Source organism: Arvicola amphibius, chromosome 10 (assembly GCF_903992535.2).
Source record: "Arvicola amphibius chromosome 10, mArvAmp1.2, whole genome shotgun sequence".
NCBI lineage: Eukaryota > Metazoa > Chordata > Mammalia > Rodentia > Cricetidae > Arvicola > Arvicola amphibius.
This window is the reverse complement of record NC_052056.1, coordinates 3,612,246-3,632,972: the sequence shown is the minus strand read 5'-3', so window position 1 is coordinate 3,632,972 and position 20,727 is coordinate 3,612,246. Positions and strand designations below refer to the sequence as shown.

Below are 20,727 nucleotides of genomic sequence, written 5' to 3'. Positions count from 1 at the left end.
TAGGGTTTATGGCGAGTGTCACGTGGGGGGCTGTGCTAGTCCCTGTTCCCCAGGCTAGTCAGAGAGACCCTTGCTATCTATAAACAAATGACATCCGTTTTGTAAATGTGTCACAGTAGTTCAGCATCTTGGATGGTGGGACTTGCAATCTGCTAGACCTCTGAACTGTTCTCAGACCTATGGCTTATTAGAGTCAACAGAAGGATCACAAGGGAACAGAACGGTACCCTAGCAGCTGTCAACCTGGGACCTGGAATGAAGGCCATGCATTTAGAGGGCCAGCAGTCAAGGGGATCAAAATAATCAAAAGACACAGATAACAAAATAGAAACACCTACTGTACATTAGGAATCTTTTTTTCTTCTTATTTCTAAAGTTATATATCTCAAGCTACATGAATGATACATCTATGTACATTATTAGGAGTTCTGTTCCACGGAACTGTTGTGCATGCTGAGTGTTGTTACTAATTGCCAAAAGAAAATAATTCCATAGGGCAGATCTATGTACAGTGGTCTATCCTTGGCTATCTGGGTCCTGCACCCACAGTGTCTGAGTGGGCAAGCACCTGCCCTGTGCTAGGTGAAATGAACCGGGTTCTGTAAAACCGAAGGGACTGTCCTGTGTGACCTATGGCCACGGTAAGCAGGTGACCTCTGTGACACTGGGTAAAACCCTTGACAGCTCTTTTGAGTGACGTATGTTGGACAGTTAAGTGGGTCAGTGGATAAGTCTCTCCTGAGGGTGGAGACCAGGCTTGGGCCACAAATACAGGTACCCTGACCCTCGACCAAATCCCTGTCTGCTCGTCCATCTGAACATCTGAGGGCAGGTAGGCATTTTACACCTTGAGGATTTGTTTTCTGGAAATGCCAAAATTAAATATAAATAAATCAAGATTAAAGTGAGAGAAACAGAAGAGAGGGACATGAGAGACAAGGAAGGGTTGTGTGTGAGGGAGAGGGAAAGGCTGACCCAGCAGGGCCTACACTTTGGATTCATTCTCTAGGTTTGCCACGTCACCATTCCTCTCTGTTTGTTCTTCCGGGTTCTTCTCTTCCTCTTCTGTCTCCAGTTCTGCATGTTGGTTCAGTTTGCTGGACACGGACCAACTCAGGGGCAGCTCTGCCCTGTTAGCCAGCTCGGCCAGCTCTTTGGCACTAAGGGACGGGGTGCTGGTCTCGTAGGTCTCATGGAAGCTGTTGTAGTCAACTTCGTAGAACCCGTCTTCCAGCGTTAGGACAGGGGTGAAGCGGTAACCCCACAAGATCTCACTGGTGATGTAGGAGCTTCGAGCTTGGCACGTCATTCCTGTGGAGAGGAGAAAAGGCTTTAGGATACATGGGCTTCCGAGGCCAAGGAGACTCGGGGACCTGAGCAGAGCTGTTGTGTGCAGACATTTATACTGTATTGTGACCTGTGGAGGAGGGTGACATCTCTGGTGCCATCTTTCACATTGTAGACACATGCCATGAAACTCCAGGGCTTTCTAAGACTGGCAAACTGAGTTCAATCCCCCAAATCCCCTGTAGATGTGAGAAATTACTGACTCCATAAAACTGTGGCAATGCATCCTCCCCACACACAATCTATCCACACATCTCCACAGACATTAATAAATAAAGCAAATCAATAAACTTATAACTTGTTAAATTGCACAGAATAAGTGACCATAGGGTGTTCAGTCACAAAAGGGACATCGATATCCCGAGACTCAGAGACCAATACAGAAGAGGGGCAGAAAGATTGTGAGAACCAGATGGTCGGGGAAGACTGGGACAGAGTATTCTGATCGTCACAGGATCTTATACCTAGGGACTCACAGACATTGTGGCTGACTGCACCAGACCAGGCCAGTTAATATCCTAGCGTGGAATAGAAGGGGTTCATGAGTCTCACCTCTGACTGAGGGGTTATGGACGGTTGATGACTTTGAAGTGGGGAGTTAGTTTGTTTTTCCCCAGAGAGTGGCACTCCTAGTGGGTTGACCACATTCTAGTGAATGACTGCACAAACAGAAGTAATGGAGAGAATAAATAAATTGAGTTGATGGGTTATTAACAAAAAGGGGGAGACATGAATTGTTGGTGGGTAGGGAGGATATGGGCGAAGTTAAGGGGGTGAGTGGGTGCTGAATATGATCAAAATACATTGTATGGCATTCTCAAAGAATTAATGTTTCTTGCAAAACCACAAACAAAATAGTTATGAAAGCCAAAAGGCTTGTAACAGCTCCCCCACCCCATGTTAGCACAACTGAGGCCATGATGATGTACCATTCAAGCTGTAACTCAGTACTTAGATGGTACCACTGGCCAAATAATCCATCTAAGTTTATAGTTCTGGGAAAGTTTCTAAAGGTACTAACCTTGCTTTTTAGCTTCTATAGTTCCACTCTGGCTAGCTGTCCTTGTTAACTGAAGTATGTCAGCTCAGGGTAGAGTTTCTGTGTCTAAAAGCTCGCCCTGTGAAAGGCCTGGTACACTAGGAGCCTGGTGTAGTCACCAATAGGCTAATAAAGATTTTCTATTGGATTAAACCCATGACTGAGCATTCTTCTCTGATGGATACCCCAGAACAGGCAATGAAGAGACAGTTTTCAAAATACTGAAAGCAGAAAGATTGTTAACCAAGAATTCTATACCCAGCAAAACTATCCTTCACAAAATGAAGTAGAAATGAAGACATTCAGTGAGTACAATTGGAGACCGGTCATTGCTGGCAGCTTCGCACTGCATGGGATTATGAAGGGAATTCTCCAGGGAAACAAAAAGGAATCCGGGTGATAACTTAAATCCACATGAAGAAATAGACGCTGGTGTAGAGAACTATGAAGGAAATGCATTTTTTTCCTCACGGTATAATTTTGTGCTGCGTCCATTATCTGGTAACAGTTCTACTGCATTATGTAGACTAGAATAGTTTATTTCCCCAGCAACAGTCCTTCAGAGGTGTGTGGTCTGTGCCATCCTAACAGCTCAGCCCTGATGGTGTAACTATCACGCCTGCCCAGGCAGACCCAGCCACATTCACAGGTTTCCCTGGTTGAATCTGATCATCCCCGCCCCTGTAACTGGAAATCAGCAGAGGATCTGCAGTGCTGCCTGTCAACTCTTTGTACCTGATCAACAGAGATGGGAAAACAGCAAAAGCAACCGAGCTTTTACTCAGCACAGTAGGCTGGACTCTCACATCAGACAGACAGTCAACAAAAGAGGTCTACATGTACGTGTGTACATGGATACCAATAACAATTAAAGAGGTAAGAATTTGTGAGGGGGTGGGAGCACGGTAGGAGTCGCATGGGAGAGGGGAGGATCAGAAGTACCACATTTCCATCTTACTTTACGAGGCAGGGTTTCTCACCAAATCTGGCGTTCACCAATCTGGCTAGACTGACTGCCAGCAATCCTCAGGGATCCTCCAATTTCTGCTCCCCCCACATGGGGACTACAGGCATGCACTGCCATGCCTGACATTTTATCTTATTTTTCCTGTGACTTCTGGGGACTGAATTCAGTCCTCACGCTTGTGCAAGAAGCACTTTACTGACTGAACCAGCTCTCCAGCCTCATTTTTCTAAAAATTATTTAATCTTACAGTTTCTTTACTGAGAACTTCTCTGAGTCCCTAGTGGGTTTCCCAAGTGTTCCAGAGAAGTACGTGGAAACAGCCTGTCTTTGGGCATCCACTTAATTTCCAGATAAAACCACACGGATGAGCAGTATAAGCTCACTCCATCTCAGAGCCATAAAACCACACAGACATGTAGCTAAGGAGTCCATGGTCAAACACGGGGTAGACCCTGCACAATTTATATTTAGCAGGCGAGGCTCTAATTTTAGATCCAGCGACAAGTTACGGTGGGAGAGATCTGTGCGTAGACTAGCAATGCTTAGAAAGCCATCCGGAGACAGCCCCTCAGGGCACAGCCAGAGGTGTCAGCGGCAGACAAATAATGCTTCAAGTCTGCAAGATCGCAGTAGAATAGACGGCTTCACTATTGCCGACATCCCACAATGAAGGGGGTTCGTCACAGACGCCTTGGCCTTCTGCTTCACCGACCAGGCTTTGTGACAGGCCGTTTGCTTTTCCCACTTCCCTCCTGCCCATCTCAGGAAGAGCTGCTCCCAGTCAGCACAGCCGGAGTCTCAGCGCTGGGCTGCCCACTGTGGGGGAATGGCACTGGGGACTCGCTGAGCCCGGTGTCAGAGGGAAGCAGGGCAGTGTAATCAACACAAGGCTGTGGACAGCTGAATCCATCATGAGATACAGTCAGCCCTGCTTATGCTCAGGCTCAGAGTCCCTTCGATGCGCACTGCTGATGGAGGACTCCCATTGGCTAATAAAGAAACTGCCTGGCCCATTTGATTGGCCAGCCCTTAGGTGGGCGGAGTAGACAGAACAGGAAGAAGGAAGTGAGGTAGATGGCTCAGTCAGATGCCACACCTCTCCTAAGTTAGGCAGTGCCTCTCCTCGGGGAGAGAGATGCGATGAAGCCAGCCACCAGGTCAGAGGTGCTGAATCTTTCCGGGTAAGACACCATTCATGGTGCTACACAGATCATTAGATATGGGTTAGTCAAGATGTGAGTAAGAGGCTGAAACTAATGAGCCAGGCAGTGTTTAAAAGAATACAGTTTCCGTGTAATTATTTCAGGTAAAGCTAACCAAGAGGGAGCCGGGCGGGACGAAAAGCAGGCCTGCCCGCCGAGCTCCACACTACACACTGCGCTCTCTCAGGGCCTTTGAGGCAAACCACTCTTTTTCTAACCTGGGGGTCCATGGTGGCTGGTTTACACTATGCAGAAACAAACCAAATGCATGTCTTCAAAATGACCCAAGGAAAGACAATTCTGCTTCCGCATTCTTACTCTGAGAAAGCCATTGGTACAGTCATAATCTGAATACTGAAGCAAGTGAGAACGCTATTGGTTGGATGCTGCTGTGTACCGGGAACTGGCCGCCGTGAACCGATGTTCCCTGACACCACATCTGGGCTGCAGATTCTACAGAATGACTGCCTGGCTAGAACTGCGTGATTGTTGGGAGTTGGACTACTGCAGATTAAAAGCCTGTATTATCTCGGACTATCTTGGTCCCCATAATAGCCAATTATTGCCAGCCTCTTTTTTTTGACCAGATAACTTTGCAGCTATTAGGTAAAGCTTTTGGTTGTATTAACTTAGCAGGCCACTAGTTTCTACTAACTCAAAAGCTAAGAGCATTATCAGATGGCCTCTGAGGACTGTAGAGCTCCCCTGCTTGGTTGATACTCATTCGGCCACTGTCCCGCTGCTGTGCTTGGTGGAGCTTTGGTTTCCAACTGCCTTCCAATCTTTAAAGTTCCTATAGACACTTCCATGGTGGAACGTGCCATGCAGGGAAACTCGAATCCAATTCCTGGGCCGTGGCCACTCAGACTGTGGCTTGATCCCTGGGAGATGAGCTGTCTTGCATGCATGAGTCATCTGATCCTTGTAACAGACCCCTGAGTGGATGCTGTAGCCATATTCAGTCTACAGGGGAGCAGACTAAATAGAGAGAGGTTAAAGAGCTGAGGACAACCTAGCGCTGTGGGCTCAGAGCTGTGATTCTAGACTTAGTGTCTTGAAACCCTGAGTGTATATAGTGATTGGGTCTTGCAGGATTGGTCCACTACCCTTATCATCTCTTTAATAGAGGAAAAGGCAGGCATTCTGGCACATGTCTATGATTGTAGCACTTGGGAGGTTGGGGTAGGGGGACCATAAGTTCAAAGTCATTCTTTACTATACTGTGAGTTCCAGGCCATCCTGGGCTACACAAGATGAGACCCTGTTTAAAAAATTAACAGAGAAAAAAAGGAGAGAGACCCCAGAACGTGGGCATCCTCTTCCTGCCCAGGCATACAGGGAGGAGGTTGTGTGAGGACCCAGGCAGTGGACACAGTAGCATGTCCGCAGCGGTGGGCACAGTAGCATGTCCGCAGCGGTGGGCACAGTAGCATGTCCGCAGCGGTGGGCACAGTAGCATGTCCGCAGCGGTGGGCACAGTAGCATGTCCGCAGCGGTGGGCACAGTAGCATGTCCGCAGCGGTGGGCACAGTAGCATGTCTGCAGCGGTGGACACAGTAGCATGTCTGCAGCGGTGGACACAGTAGCATGTCCGCAGCGGTGGACACAGTAGCATGTCTGCAGCGGTGGACACAGTAGCATGTCTGCAGAGGTGGGCAGACTGCAAGGATCAGATTAAAGAGGAGGGTGGCACCTTCCCATGTCTCCTTGATGGGAGATTTTAGAGTAGGTGGTGCAATGCACAAGTGTCTCGCACACACAGAGCGGTTAGTATCTTCAGGATGTAGTTAGGAAGCACAGGTGGTTGTCATTATGCTTATTCGAGCTTGAAGGCGCTGATTTGAGCCTCAGGGTTTTAACTCCCTTCTCTTTGAGCTCGTAAAGACTCTTGGTCTTTCTAAAGACCTGGTTGAGGTGTGTGTGTGTGTGTGTGTGTGCTGTTGGACTAGAAGTCTAAACATCAGGGAGGAGTTGCTCCAGACACCACTCACATAACCTCAACTGATGCAAAAGCAAGAGGATTTTTATTCTGTCATGACAGGGCCCTTCAGGTTTGGGATATGAAGGACACCCGATAGCTGTTACAGTCCATCTTTTAAAGCAAAAAGCCACAGACACAAGGGGGGACCTGTAGGTTGTTTTCCAACTTGTTGGATTGGCTTATTCAAAGGTTACTAGCAGTGATTGGTTTATTCCAGGGCAGGAGAATAGCTGCATGATCGGGTAGATAAGGGAGAGCATCTGTAGTCCATCCTGACCTTGGTCCAGTGGCTAAATCAATACATCAGGAACTGAGTCAACATCTGTGGGTTGTCTTTGCCTCAATTCCCAGAATGGAGTTATGTTTGAAGATTATTCACAAGGACACAGGAGGATAAGCAGTCCAGCATGTGTGTGTGTGTGGGGGCGACTGTCTCGTTTCCAAGAGAGAGTGAGTGTAAGGTTTTAGAAACATGTCTTAGGGTTGAGGGGGCTTACAATTGCATTTAGGGTCTTTCATGCCTGTGTTTGTGTGTACTGGACAGGAGAGCAGTATTTCAGAATAAGCTTGTGTATTGGTTACATCTCTGCTGCTGTGAAAGGGCAGCAGGACTGAGGTAACTAACTAAGGAAGAGGATTTTTATTCAGAACTGGAGACCCCCCCCCCCTTCCCCCAAAGCTCACCTCACCATGCTAAGACAGCTTAGACAGGGAGACTCATTTTTGAAACATGGATATTTTCCTTGGGACGAGGCCCTAGTTTCTGTGTGTGTCCAAGACCACCATAAGCAGGACAGAGCTGCTACCGTGCATTTGGAGCAGGGGCAGTAGAGCAGGGCCCATGGCCATCTGTAGTCAGGGCCAAATTAACCGATTTCATAGCGGCCACAGCAATGACTGAAACATTCATTTTGCCGATTAAGTGGAAAATAAAAGTGAGTTCGGGGCCAGTGCCGGCGTCTGACAGGGAAGCAAAGCGAATTTAATGGGGAGATGGAAGCATTTGGTCCCTGAAGATAAGCATGACATTGTAATTTAGTAGCCATGAGAAAACTGAGGCCTCTTGGAAACACCGACGACCCACGATCGCCGGCTTGCTCTGTAAATTTCTGTTACCATGCAGCCGCAGCCGTTTAAAACCCATCCGAAAATATCTGCAGTGCAGAACATTGAGAAGGGTTTCTCATTTGCTGGGACGCTGCAGCAGGCAGAAGGGCTGTTTGTGTGCGCGACTTTCGATGGATTTAGAAAGCCCTGCAGAAGTGGGTGGTGACGATAGAGATTTTTCTTTCTTTTTTGGCTTGTCTGTATAATGGATAAAACAGGAACACACACTATGTTACTGTGCCTTCCCCAGTACACCCGAACGCAAGCACCAGAGACCGGACCCACAGGTAGAGAAAGCATGACCCGGCCAAAGGCTGCCAGACGCACAAAGCTTTCCTTCAGAGGCAACTCCTGGCGCAATGGGGAAACAGAGGCAGCAGTCATATGTGCTGAGCCTCTCAGCTGCCTGGGAGCAGAGCCCAGTACATGTCCAGAACTTCCACTGCCCAGGCCTCCCCCTTTCCCTTCTGTCCCCCAGACACAAAGTCCCTGCCTGGAAATGTTGGCGCCCACATTCAGAACATAAACCTCCTTCCTCCTCCCCTCAGATTAATCTGTTTTCAGTGTTTACATTAGCTAGAAACCAAGCAGGGAATACTCCTAAGTCACTTTTCAAATCAGTTTTTAAAATAGTTTCCCAGCACAGGCTGCTTAGCTGCTCTGTTAGAGCTGAGTTTGCCCTGATCTCACTTCAACTACTTCAGAATGCTGCTCGCAGGGCCCCCTCGGGGGCCCTCACCGTAGTCAGTCATGCGCAGTCCTGGCTTTCCGTTTTTTTTTCCCCAGGAATCCTGGAAACAGCATCAAAGACTGGACTACATCATTCCAAAATGAGGCTGTTCCCAACCATAGCATAGAGTTGAAAGGGTGTGAAGCAAGGGGCGCGGGGAACGCAGAGGTGCCTTTAGGACAGCTGCGTGGCCACAAAGCTCTTGCGCTTGGCAAGTCCTGGGACAGTGGCTGCCCCTACCTCAGAGCAGGGTGCCTGGGACCCCACGTGCTGCAGATGCTGTCTTCTGTTTGAGGTGCGCTGGCAGACTAGGACGCGAGCGAAAATCAGGTAAGCGTGTGGAAAAAGAATGCAGACGCAAAGGAGTAAAGCGGATGACCAGAGAAGAGACTAAAGAGAAAGGCTGACGGGCTAGTTTGCCTGTTCTAGCCTTTGCCTCAGGGTCCTGCTGTGGAGTCTGGGGAGGCTGGCTGGGCACAGGCCTGCTGCCTCAGTTTCCTAGTCTGTTGCTGGACTCAAAGGAGGTGACATCTTCTGGATTTGACTCTGTGCCTGGGCTGTAGTCGTATGGAAGGCATCAGAGCCACCTTGGGGATGAGGACTCCTCCTGAGGTTTGCAGTTCAGGGCTCAGCTTTGCTACTTTTGGCTTCCTCCCGTCCTCTCTGACGGACAGTGGCTTGAAATGTTTTCCGAAGCAGTTGAAGCATTTTACCATCTGGAAGTGGCACCAGCAGTGTGAGCATTCTAGTTCACTCTCTCTAAAATCTCGTTAATAGCTGGGCTTTTTTCTTCCTTCCTTCCTTCCTTCCTTCCTTCCTTCCTTCCTTCCTTCCTTCCTTCCTTCCTTCCTTCCTTCCTTCTTTCCTCCCTTCCTCTCTCTCTCTCTCTCTCTCTCTCTCTCTTAAGATTTATTTATTATGTACACAGTGTTCTGTCTGCATGCATGTCTGCATGCCAGAAGAGGGCACCAGGTCTCAGGACAGATGGTTGTGAGCCACCATGTGGGTACTGTAAACTGAACTCAGGACACATCTGGAAGAGCAACCAGTGCTCTTGACCTCTGAGCCATCTCTCCAGCCTTCTAGCTCTTGTATAAAGATGCAGATGTCAGAACATAGTGACACCAGAAGGAGAGGGATATTCCCAGAAGTCCAGAGAGGAGATGGGAGAAGGTACAGAAAGCTCCAAGGTCACTGGGCAGTGCAGCAGAGTCCCCTAAAGATTCCTGCAAGCCACTGGGGGCTGCTTCCTGGGGCTCCATGTAGTGACTCACATACAAAGGTCATCTTCTAGATAGCCTTTCCCAGATGTGCTGTGTGCCAGCATGTGCTCCTTTCTTTCTCCTAGTTGATCTCTTTCTACTTAACCAAGGGTGGTCACAGGTCCAGAACCAACCAACTACCCAGAGTACAGGAGCCTCCTGAGCCCAGACAATGGGGGAAATGTAGGAGGAATTGGGGCCCATGGATGCCCCCTTTAAAGGAAACAAATGATTATTATTATTATTATTATTATTATTATTATTATTATTGTGTGTGTGTGTGTGTGTGTGTGTGAATGCACGTATGTAGAGGTCATAGAGGACAGCTTGGTGGAACTGGTTATTTCCTATCTTTACATGGATTCTGGGCCTTGCACTCAGGTTGCCAGGTTTGTGTGGTGAGCACTCTTACCCTCTAAGCCATCTTGCTGGACCATGGACCTTCTATTTGTGCTGCAGAGAGGGCCGGTAGATGGCATGGCCACTTGCCCTTTAAGCACCTTGTCTCTTCCATGGTTCTTCTTGGTCCCAGAATGTGCTGTTCCCAGCAGGACACAGCAAAGTCTCGTATGCATGGTGCTGGCCACGACTCAGGCTCCGAGTCTCATCTGGTTTCCTATGTCAGAAATGTTAAGGTTGGGCCGAGACTTTCTAGGAAACGTCATGAGGTGTGGACTTGCCCCTACTCCTGTTGCCATCCTCCAGAGAGTTACCTCACTGTGGGGTGGGAGCTGCCACAAGCCAAAAAACAGTATACCTTCATGATGCTCACCAATCTTTGTACATCCCGTGATTCTCTGGTGTCCCAGCCTGTCCTTAGGTTGGCTCTTTACAGCTTGAAGGTTGAGGATGAATGATGATCACATGTTGTAGAATGACAGGCCCCCTCCTAGGGACATCGACATCACACTTCTCAAAGGCACAGGGAACATTATAGAGGAGGAGACAGAAAACCCTACAAGAGCTAGAGACTGAGGAAGACGGCCGCAAAACGCTGTCTTCTGGACATGACAGGACGGTTGCACTCATGACCCTCCTAGTGTGGCTGCCTGCGCAAACCTACCCAAGACCACTGCAGCCGAAACTCCTCCATGGCTAGGGACTGGTTCTCAAGGCTCCAGCTCTAGCTCAGGAGGTCTTGGTGGTTGGTGGTGCTTGCGGAAGGAGAGCCATTTGTCTTCAGGGGCGTGGCTCCTGGTATCCATGCTCTGGTGTGTGGCCCCATCCTAAACCCGTGTGCATCTGGGCAACACTAATTCAGAGGATTAAAAACAGATGATACGAGGTTGGGAGCAGGCCATGGCCATGGTCTGAGAGGATTTGGAGGGGAAATTAAGGGGCAGATATTACCAAAATATACTGTATATATGTAGGAACTTCTCAAAGAATAAATAGAAATGCATTGAAAGGAGTAACATAAATTAGTAGTTGTTTGACAAGTCATAATCAAGCCCCGCCCCTTGACAAGTCATGATCAAGCCCTGCCCCTTGACAAGTCATGATCAAGCCACGCCCCTTGACAAGTCATGATCAAGCCCTGCCCCTTGACAAGTCATGATCAAGCCACGCCCCTTGACAAGTCATGATCAAGCCCCGTCCCTTGCCTACATCTTGGTTTAAATCCCTTGGGAGGAGAAGGTGACTTCGAGATCAACAAGCCCTTCTGTAAGTTGAGTGGCATATGACTATTTCTTTTCTACTAAACTTAAGTAGGACATAATACATGCATCAGATTTCAGATCATTTAAGATTCTTTCCCATAATCAATATAAAACTAATCATGACTCCAGTGGTGTGACTGTCAGTAAGCTGTCCCGTGCTCAGGGGTGGATCCACACCACACAAGTATGTCAGTAGGCTGTCCCGTGCTCCAGGTGTAAACTCACAACACATACGTATGTCAGTAGGCTGTCCCGTGCTCAGGGGTGGACTCACACCACACATGTATGTCAGTAGGCTGTCCCGTGCTCCAGGTGTGAACTCACATCCACACACATATGTCAGTAGGCTGTCCTGTGCTCCAGGGGTGGACTCACACCACACATGTATGTCAGTAGGCTGTCCCGTGCTCCACGGGTGGACTCACACCATACACATATGTCAGTAGGCTGTCCCGTGCTCCAGAGGTGGACTCACACCACACATGTGTGTCAGTAGGCTGTCCCGTGTTCCAGGGATGGATTCACACATACACATATGTCAGTAGGCTGTCCTGTGCTCCAGGGGTGGATTCACACCCATACACATATGTCAGTAGGCTGTCCCGTGCTCCAGGGATAAACTCATACCATACACATATGTCAGTAGGCTGTCCTGTGCTCCAGGGGTGGACTCACACCACACATGTATGTCAGTAGGCTGTCCCGTGCTCCAGGGATAAACTCACACCATACACATATGTCAGTAGGCTGTCCCTTGTTCCAGGGATGGATTCACACATACACATATGTCAGTAGGCTGTCCTGTGCTCTAGAGGATGGACTCACACCATACACATAAATCAGTAGACTGTCCTGTGCTCCAGGGGATGGACTCACACCATACACATATGTCAGTAGGCTGTCCTGTGCTCCAGGGATGGGCTCACACCCATACACATATGGGCAGCACTTGTTAGACTCAGTGTGTTAAAAAATGATAGAAAATTGAGAGAGTGATATGTTGGGGGAGGGGCCCAGGAGAAGTGGAGGGGCGATGGAAGGCATATATGATCAAAATACACTGTATTCATTTGTGACATTCACAGACAATAGATGAAAATAGTATTTTTTAAGAAAGATTCCGCTGGGCGGCGGTGGCGCACGCCTTTAATCCCAGCACTCGGGAGGCAGAGGCAGGCGGATCTCTGTGAGTTCGAGACCAGCCTGGTCTACAAGAGCTAGTTCCAGGACAGGCTCCAAAGCTGCAGAGAAACCCTGTCTCGAAAAACAAAAAAAAAAAAAAAAAAAAAAAAGAAAAGATTCCTAAAGACTAAAATAAGCTTCACTAAGGAAATGAAAGATTCCCACACAGAAAACTGCAAGGTAACGCTGAAGATAAAAGATCTAGGTAAATGGAATGATAGTCTGCGTTCACAGACTAGAAGACTCCATACCGCTCAGATGGCAGCACTACCCAGAGACTACGGCTTCAAAGCAATCCTTGTGACAGTTCCAACAGCCAGTTCAGAGGGGATCGCAGGAGCCCCACACGGCTGAAGAAGAGGGGATCACAGGAGCCCCACACGGCTGAAGCAACACCGGAAAGGAAGAGCAGATGTCACATCCTGACCAAGGACACAGTGGTCCTCTCAGGCTTTTAATGTGTGTAGCAATGTAATAAAGTTGAGATCCTGAACATAGAGACAGTTATCCACGGTCATTTAGTTTCCAGCAAGGATGTCACACAATCATTTAATGGGAAACAATAGCCTCTTGGCAAGTGTGCCCCTGTAACAAGTGGTGTCCACATGCCAAAACATAAATAAGAATAAAAATAAAATTACCCCTTACCTCACCCATATATAAAAAGGCATCTCTGCATGAGAGGCGAAGACATAGAACTCATAGAAGAAAATGGCACCACGAGAAGAAGCAATAGGACTTGGTCAAGATGCGGGCTTATCAAAAGAAAGTTCTCTGCAGTAAAGGTCAGTATCAAGAACGTGGAAAAACATCAGGCAGTGGAGAAAATTGTTGAAATGATCTGTCAGCTAAGGGTCTAGCATCTAGGACATAAGCAGAATGCTCACAATTAAAAAACAATTATCTGTGGCTGGGGAGATGACTCAGCTTTTTCAGGGGATCTGAGTTCAGGTCCTAGCATCCATGTCTGGTGGATCACAACTGCCTGTGAGACGCCCTCTTCTGGCCTCCATGGGCAACTGCACTTTTGTGCACATACGCACAGGCAGGCAGGCAGACAGACACAGACATACAAAGGCACTCTTAAAAGTAACAATAATAATTCACTTTGAAATAAGCAAACCGCCTGAAAAGCCAAAGCACACACATGAAAACACCTGAAATCTCAACGAGCTACTGTTTTTCTACCTCGCCGCAGGGCCTGAGGCAATGAGATTAAATAACCGTGAATTGAAGCCTCAGAAACACTGGATCCGCAGGAACTTCTTCCCGCTTGAAGTGATTTCCCCCGGCATCCCGTCACAGCAATGGGAAGCCGGCAGACTAACATGTCTTCCTCCTGGCACTTTTTGGTTATGTAAGCCACAGGGCCCTTCATTATTTCTCTCTTTTCCTTTGCATACATTGGTTTGGGTGCTGATATTGCTTTTTGATTAAAAACATTTTTCATAGAGTTCCAAGATACATGTTCTATCATCGCTTAGTTTAACTTTACTACCCCTTGTCATTTCCTTAGACTTTTTATTTAATCAAAAGACAATGCAGTGTGTGTGGTCTTTTAAACGAGATGAATGCTTTTTTTTTTTTTAGTTACATTACTTTTATAATATAATTTTCTCAAGACATCTAAAATGACTTGTGGTCATTATCGAATATGAAACGAGAAGAGGAAATGAGAGGGTGGAGAGGAAGGGGAGACACTGAGGGAAATGGAGCTAAGGCAGGAAGAGGCTAGAGCTGCCTGCTGTGCCCCCATGGCCCGGCTGGTGCCAGGCTGCGGTTTCCGGGAGGGCTGGATGCTGTCCCAGTGCTGCTTGGTGCCCTGTACCCTCAATGGACGCCCACAGCTCTGGCTCAAGGCCAGGCATTCCTCTTCTGCCTGAGGTCAAGATGGGTGCTTAGGTGACAGCCTCCTTCAGTTCCGCCTCTCTTTGGGGAGCGGATCCTTGGGCCTTCCCATCTTTACGCTGGGAGCGCTATCTTGTGTGTTAAATCTGACTCATCCCACACCCTGCGCTGCGCAAAGACAGGACCCACACAGAAAGCCTGTGGGAGCATTCAGTTCACTTTAGAGACACCTTTAGAGTCAGAAACGGGAGAGCAAGGAGGGAGGACTCACAGGTGGCAGCGATACAAGAAAGAGCTTACAAAGATGGGCTGGGCTTTGAAGAACGAACTGGAGTTTATTAGGCAGACCAGGGAAAGGCACAAGAGGACAGGTTCTCTGTGGCAGCGCTCATACCTGAAGCGGCCTCTAGAAAACTCATGATCTGCTCTGTCTCACAGGGCTCACCTGGCTGCTTTCACGGTGTGACTTGTGTCTGTGGTGGCCCCCGCAATGCAGCCTCTTCCTGTCTGGCTAGAGGTCACTGGGACAGTAGGGGCAGGTTAGTCTGGGTCTGCCGCTAGGGAGAATCTGTCTGTGATACACCCCAGGGGAGACCTCGGGTTTCCGGGAATGCTTTCATCTGCCTCTCATCCCACCCACTCAAACAGTGACCCGTGTCATGGTTGACCAGGACAACTCCAAGCTTGGCCCTGAGCATCCCAAGTCCCAGAAACCCCTGAGTCCCCACAAACCAGGATGCTGGCTAGCCAGGCACAGACTACGTGCAAAATCCCTCCTGGATACCCTTACAGTGACCATCTCAGAGCAATAGCCAGGTCCTTATGGAGGACTGCGAGTCTCCCTACAGTGTGGAGCTAATAACCTGGTGCCCCTGTAAGCTGCTCATTCCCTTCCCAGACCACCCTTCAGTCCTGGTCCCAGGTGCTGTCTGCTCAGAACGCCTGCCCCTGCAGCCTACAGGGCTCCCTCCTTCTCTCCAGTCTGCTTTAGCACTGCCTCCTCAGGGGCTCTGTCGACCTGCCCACCCCCACAGGGCTCCCCTTTGCTCCTGCGGGCTTCCTGCTCAGCCTTCCTCTGCTCACTGGGCTGGCGGCCTCCCGCCCGTGCTGCCCGCTGGATGAAACTTCCTAAAACACTGTGCGGTACATAGGGCTCCGGGAAGTTGATGCGAGCAGTTTGGACAGCTTCTGATGTGGGAAGTCCGGGACACGAACTAACAGTCTCTGCCTACAAGTTTCAGGGTGGCTAAGGGGAGGCGAGGGGTGCTCTTCCCAGAGAGCTCCCCATCTTGCCCTGTCCTCCAGACTTTCTGGTAGACTCAGGAAACCCTGCTGGTTGGTGCTTTGCCCACATGATCTCTCTCTCTCTCTCTCTCTCTCTCTCTCTCTCTCTCTCTCTCTCTCTCTCTCTCTCTCTCTCTCTCTCTCTCTTTAAATTGTGTGTGAGTGCACATGTGTGCTTGTTGTGTGTGTATATGTGTGTATATGCACGGAGGCAAGCCTGTGGTGTGCTTAGCATTACTGTCACTCTGAAACTACCCAATGCCAGTTATTGCCTGTGTGTGAGTGTGTGCATGTGGTGTCTGTGTGCATGCCTGTGTGTGTGCACGCGTGAATGTGGTGTGTGCACATCTGTGTGCGTGTGGTGTGTGCACATCTCTCTCTGTGTGTGTGTGCATGTGGTGTCTGTGTGCATGCCTGTGTGTATGCACGCGTGAATGTGGTGCGTGCACATCTGTGTGCATGTGATGTGTGCACATCTCTCTCTGTGAGTGTGTGTGTGTGTGTGTGTGTGTGTGTGTGTGTAAGCGGAAGGAGGAGTCAGACTCCCTGAAGCTGGGATTCCACGCATTTGTGAGCTGCTCACTGTGAGTGCTGGGAACCGAACTCCTGGTCCTTTGAAAGAGCAGCAAGTGCTCTTAGCTGCAGAATCTTCTGGACACCCTCTTTTGTACATCTTCCTAAGTACCCCCTGGGCTGGGGCCTGGAGCTGCGAGCAGACTATAATTTTTAATTGTATCCCAGCGCCTGTCGTCAGGCTTGTTGCTCACTTTGAACTACTGGTCTCTGAAAACCCAGTCTTCCCTTGCATCTGGAGTTTCGTAGGTGGTGGCTACATTTCAGAGACCTGCTGACCGTGCAAATTTAACCCTATCAGAGAGGGACTGTTAGGCCTGCTCTATGAGGGACCTGCCTGTAGTGTAAAGCGGTCTGTTCCATCACAGGGCCGGCTGTGTGGACGCTGCGCCGCCAGGTGGTGCTGGCGCCTGCGCATCTTTCCTCCCTGGTCTTAAGCTCCAGGTTGCTGCCTGGCTAAGGCTGCTGGGAGAACTGGAAAGCCAGGGACTGCTGTTTGTATCTTTGCTCCTTGGGGGGGAGAGGGGGCTTGCACCTCTGGGAGGGGCGGTTGTAGTGCCTTTTGCTCCAGGGGTGTGCTGACACCATAGTCTCTGGATGCAGCCAATTCTGCCTTGCCTAGGCAGAATTATCTAATTGCAGAAGTCTGGAGTGCCTAAGGAGCTGAACTCCGAAGACTATCCCTAGAGATCTTTGAATTCTTCTGCAGGCAGCACCAAACAACAAGCTCCCTCCTCCATGACTTTTTCTCCCTCAAAGGACTGGAGGTCCGTCGGCTACCCTGATTCCCAAATTTATATTTCTAGAGCCATCAATAAGGTGAACAGCTGTCTCCACGCCTGTGTCTTCAGAGGCAGTGTAGAAACTTGCTGGTAAAGTTTCTAGCTAAGGCTTGGGACTGCCTTCCTCACAGGAGGTCTGGTCATGATGCTACCCTGGGGGCTCCTGCCAGCTTGCTAGAAATGAGTCTTGATTGGTTGAGTCAGGACCAGTGTTTCAGCCAAATTCACAGGTGACAGGCTCTGCATGGCTGCAGAATTGCTGTGAAGGGCCATTTGGGGTCTGTAGTCTCGGACAGTGACCTCTGGGCCAAGGCTGAGAGAAAGCACAGGAGCCCACCCTTCTAGAAGGTTCTGGCATCACAAGGAACAAATGCTAGGCAAAGTGGGTGCTGAGCTAATGTGAGAAGCCATACACTTTGCTCACCACTGAAATCTGCAGCCGAGAAATACCTCTGCGTGAAGTGTGAACATCTGTGGAGAATCCTAAAGCGCTGTGAAGGTGCCGCAGGGAATCAAGGAGGGTGTGTGTGGGTGTATGAGGTGCTCAGAAGCCGGGTTTGCTGTGTGTGCGGATGCTGGCACCTTTGTACAAAGGTTGTATGCACGATAGACACTATTCACCTTTAAACAGTGCCCAGGGCCAGTGTGTTGAAAGGGTGGCAGGTGAACAAACTCTAGGTCCCTCTTCAGTGTTACAGAAGAACCAGGGGTGAGAAAGGGGGTGACATTCAGGTCACAGCAGGCATTCTAGGTAGGGGGTGGTGACTCACTTGGAACATTTTTGATGGCCACAATCCAGGGGTGGGGGACATTACTGAGTTTAGAGGACAGATGTCAGGGACCTGCAAGGACACTGACATATAGAGGATACCCCTGTAATGAGGACGATGAAGCCCTGATATCATTAGTGCTAGCTCCAGGGCAGGAGAGAAAGCTGTAGGCCCCATAGCTTCCCAACCTCTGTCCTCAGTGCGAAGGTCTGGGACCTCGTTAGCCATGACTGCAGCTCTGGTCCCGGATGACCGTAGGAACAGGGCTCCCAGCCAGGCTGATGCGGTGCTCAGCAATCAAATTGACCAGGGCAGAAGCTGCTCATAGCTTCAATTGCTTCCTCCAAATCCCAGGCATGCTATGGTGCCCACTGCCCCCCCCCACCACCACCCAGCAGTGGATGGCAGACTGTTGCCTCTGGCCACAAAGACTGGGCCCCCAGTGGCAGCTGCTGCGATGTGCTAGCTAGAATGGGGGAGGGATGGGGGAGGATGCAGTAAACAGCTTTTCCACGGTGACAGCACAATCTGCGTGTGCTAGGCATGGACAGGTATTCCCTACCTCCCACTCAGAGGCAATCTGGGTAAAAGGATTGGTTTCAATTCTTTAGAGAAAAACAAGGAAACAAACCCAAATAGCCTTACTCGACTTGAAAGAACAAAATTTTATTTGCCTTTTCTTCTTCCCCTCCCACCTCCCATCCTTTTTCTCTTCCCCTTTGCCTCTGTATTTAAATTTTAGACCTTTTCTCTCATATGAGTTTATCCTGATCAGCTGTTTTCTGTAGCATTTTCCTTGGTAAATGGCTCCAGACTCTATAGCTAATAGTAATTTTACTTGACTCCTGCATGGTCCATGAGATTAGAACCTCTCCTTTTGTCTTCTTGTTTCTCTACTTGCTGACACTTGTATGTACCCATCTAGTCATATATTGGGGTGTCCATTCATCTATCTATTGATCCATCCATTTGCCCCACCCCCTCATCACCAACCTATTCATCAAACTGTTCATCCACCCACCCACCCACCCTCCATCCATCCATCCATCCACCCACCCACAGCAAACACTTACAGTGCCTCTTTTTGGCCCACAGAAGTATTACCCAGACATATCTCTCCAGTGGAGGATAGAATGAGTACAAATTATTGACTAATTCGGTTGTTGTATATGAAGTCCTAGGGATGAAAGAGAAGGAGATGGCTAACTTGGGGAAGAGAAATCTGTCAAGAAAGCTGTCCTAGAGACTTGATTTCTCAAGACAGCTGTGGAGGATAAGCCCAGGGAAGTAGGTCATGGGTGACTCAGGCAGGAGGCAATGTGGACAGCAAGTCAGGACTACATAGCGACAGGCTTTGGGGATATGAAAGGTTAAACCCCCCACAATGGAGTGCTATTGATGAGTATTAAGGTCACTTTTGGGAGCAGGGGGTTACTACCCAGAACTATGGCATCAAAGCAAAACCGTCTGTCTTGAATTTCTCTGGTAGGTCTGGGACCTCTGCCCTGGGCATTAGGCCTGTTGCACAATTCTTAAGAAACACCTCCAGGAGACTCCATGGCAGACCGCAGTGCCTGACTTGCAGCTCTGGGGAAAGAACCTAGAAGGCAGAAGACAGCTGCTTAACGTCTATATCTGTGTGCATGCGGCCGTCAGAGCATACTACTCAGTGAATTCAGGGGTGCCTCCCATGATGGTGAAGGGTTAGCCCTGGAGTCAGGCTGAGCAGGCCACATCCCACTGCCTATATGCTGAGGGCTATGAAAATGTGTCCCCCAGTTTTCTGGTGCTCTGCTGTGAAGAGGCAGAGCCTAGGCCCCCTCTCCTAGTGTGGGCTGGACTTGGCACTCACTCTAGTGAAGTGCAAGGGATGGTGGGTGTGCAGTTTCAGAGACTAGGTTGGAAAAGGCATTGCGGCTTTTCCTAGTAGTCGTTTGCACTTCCTGCTTTGGGAAGCACTAGCTGGCAGGTTGGGAGGGGCACTCAACAGTTTTTATAGAGAAATGAGACCTCCACCTGATAGCCGAGGGTGGGGGGTGGGGAGAGCTAGCCCAGCATAGATCTCCAAGCTGGCCAAACCTCCACACAAAAACTTCGCAAGAGCTCCAGAGCCACAGCGACTCAGCCCAGCAACTCTTGGGTTGTGATGGATGAAGGTACAGGACCGCACTGGCTGCTTTCAGCCACCAGGTTTTTGGGGCAGCAGATTGATGATGTGGTGTGTGCCCTTGGGCAAGATAATTAGGTCTCCTGCGCTTCTGTGTCCTTACCTGTCAGGGGTGCTAGAGGTGAAGCCTACATCCTAGAGGAGCTGCAAGGATTTTTGTGAATCAATGCATGGGCAACACTCAGAACACAGCCAAGACAGGGCAGCGGGAAAGAGATCGAGTTCCTGCCAAATGAGTGGAGGATAGGGATCGGTTGATGACCACTCGGCAAGTGCTGCCTGCCCTAACGGCCTGAGGATGACCACTGGCCAACAGGGGCAGAGGGCCCTGAGCGTCACCGGGAGGGATATTCTGTGTACATCAAGGACTATGGGAAGCCGGGAACCCTTCTGCTCTCCGACTTCTCTGTCTTGGCACCACCCCGCAGGTGTCTGGTTCCGCAGACGCGCCTGCGTGACCCCGTAGAGGTTTGCCGAACTTCTGTAAGCCTCAAGTGTGAGGTAGGCAGTCGCATCACAGAGCACGGTGCTCAGGAGGCCCCCGTCAGCAGGAGGGCAGCCACTGCTTTGGTTCACATTGGACACAGCCAGACACGTGTAACAGAGAGAAAACTGCTCAGAAGTTCCGTTCCCGAATCTTCGTCGTTCTCGGCTGGCTCCCCCATTGGTAGGGGAATGTTTAAACTGCCATTTGCTCATCTGTTTTTTTTTTTTTTTTTCCTTTTAGAAGGGAGAAAAGCTATAAAGTTCCAACTAGAGAAGAACTTTGAGAAAGTAAGCTTTCTCAAGACGACTAAGGGTGACAGGTGGGGACAAGTGTGGAGT

At 49.4% G+C, this 20,727-nt stretch overlaps 1 protein-coding gene across 1 annotated transcript in view; it reads right to left on the bottom strand.

The window, feature by feature from the left end:
- Positions 1–985: 985 nt before the first annotated feature.
- Positions 986–20,727, bottom strand: part of Kcnj6 (potassium inwardly rectifying channel subfamily J member 6) — a 63,365-nt gene continuing 43,623 nt past the window's right edge. The window contains exon 2 of the mRNA XM_038346227.1: positions 986–1,311. Within this exon, the coding sequence (XP_038202155.1) occupies positions 986–1,311 (326 nt within the window). The remainder of the gene's footprint in view (positions 1,312–20,727) is intronic.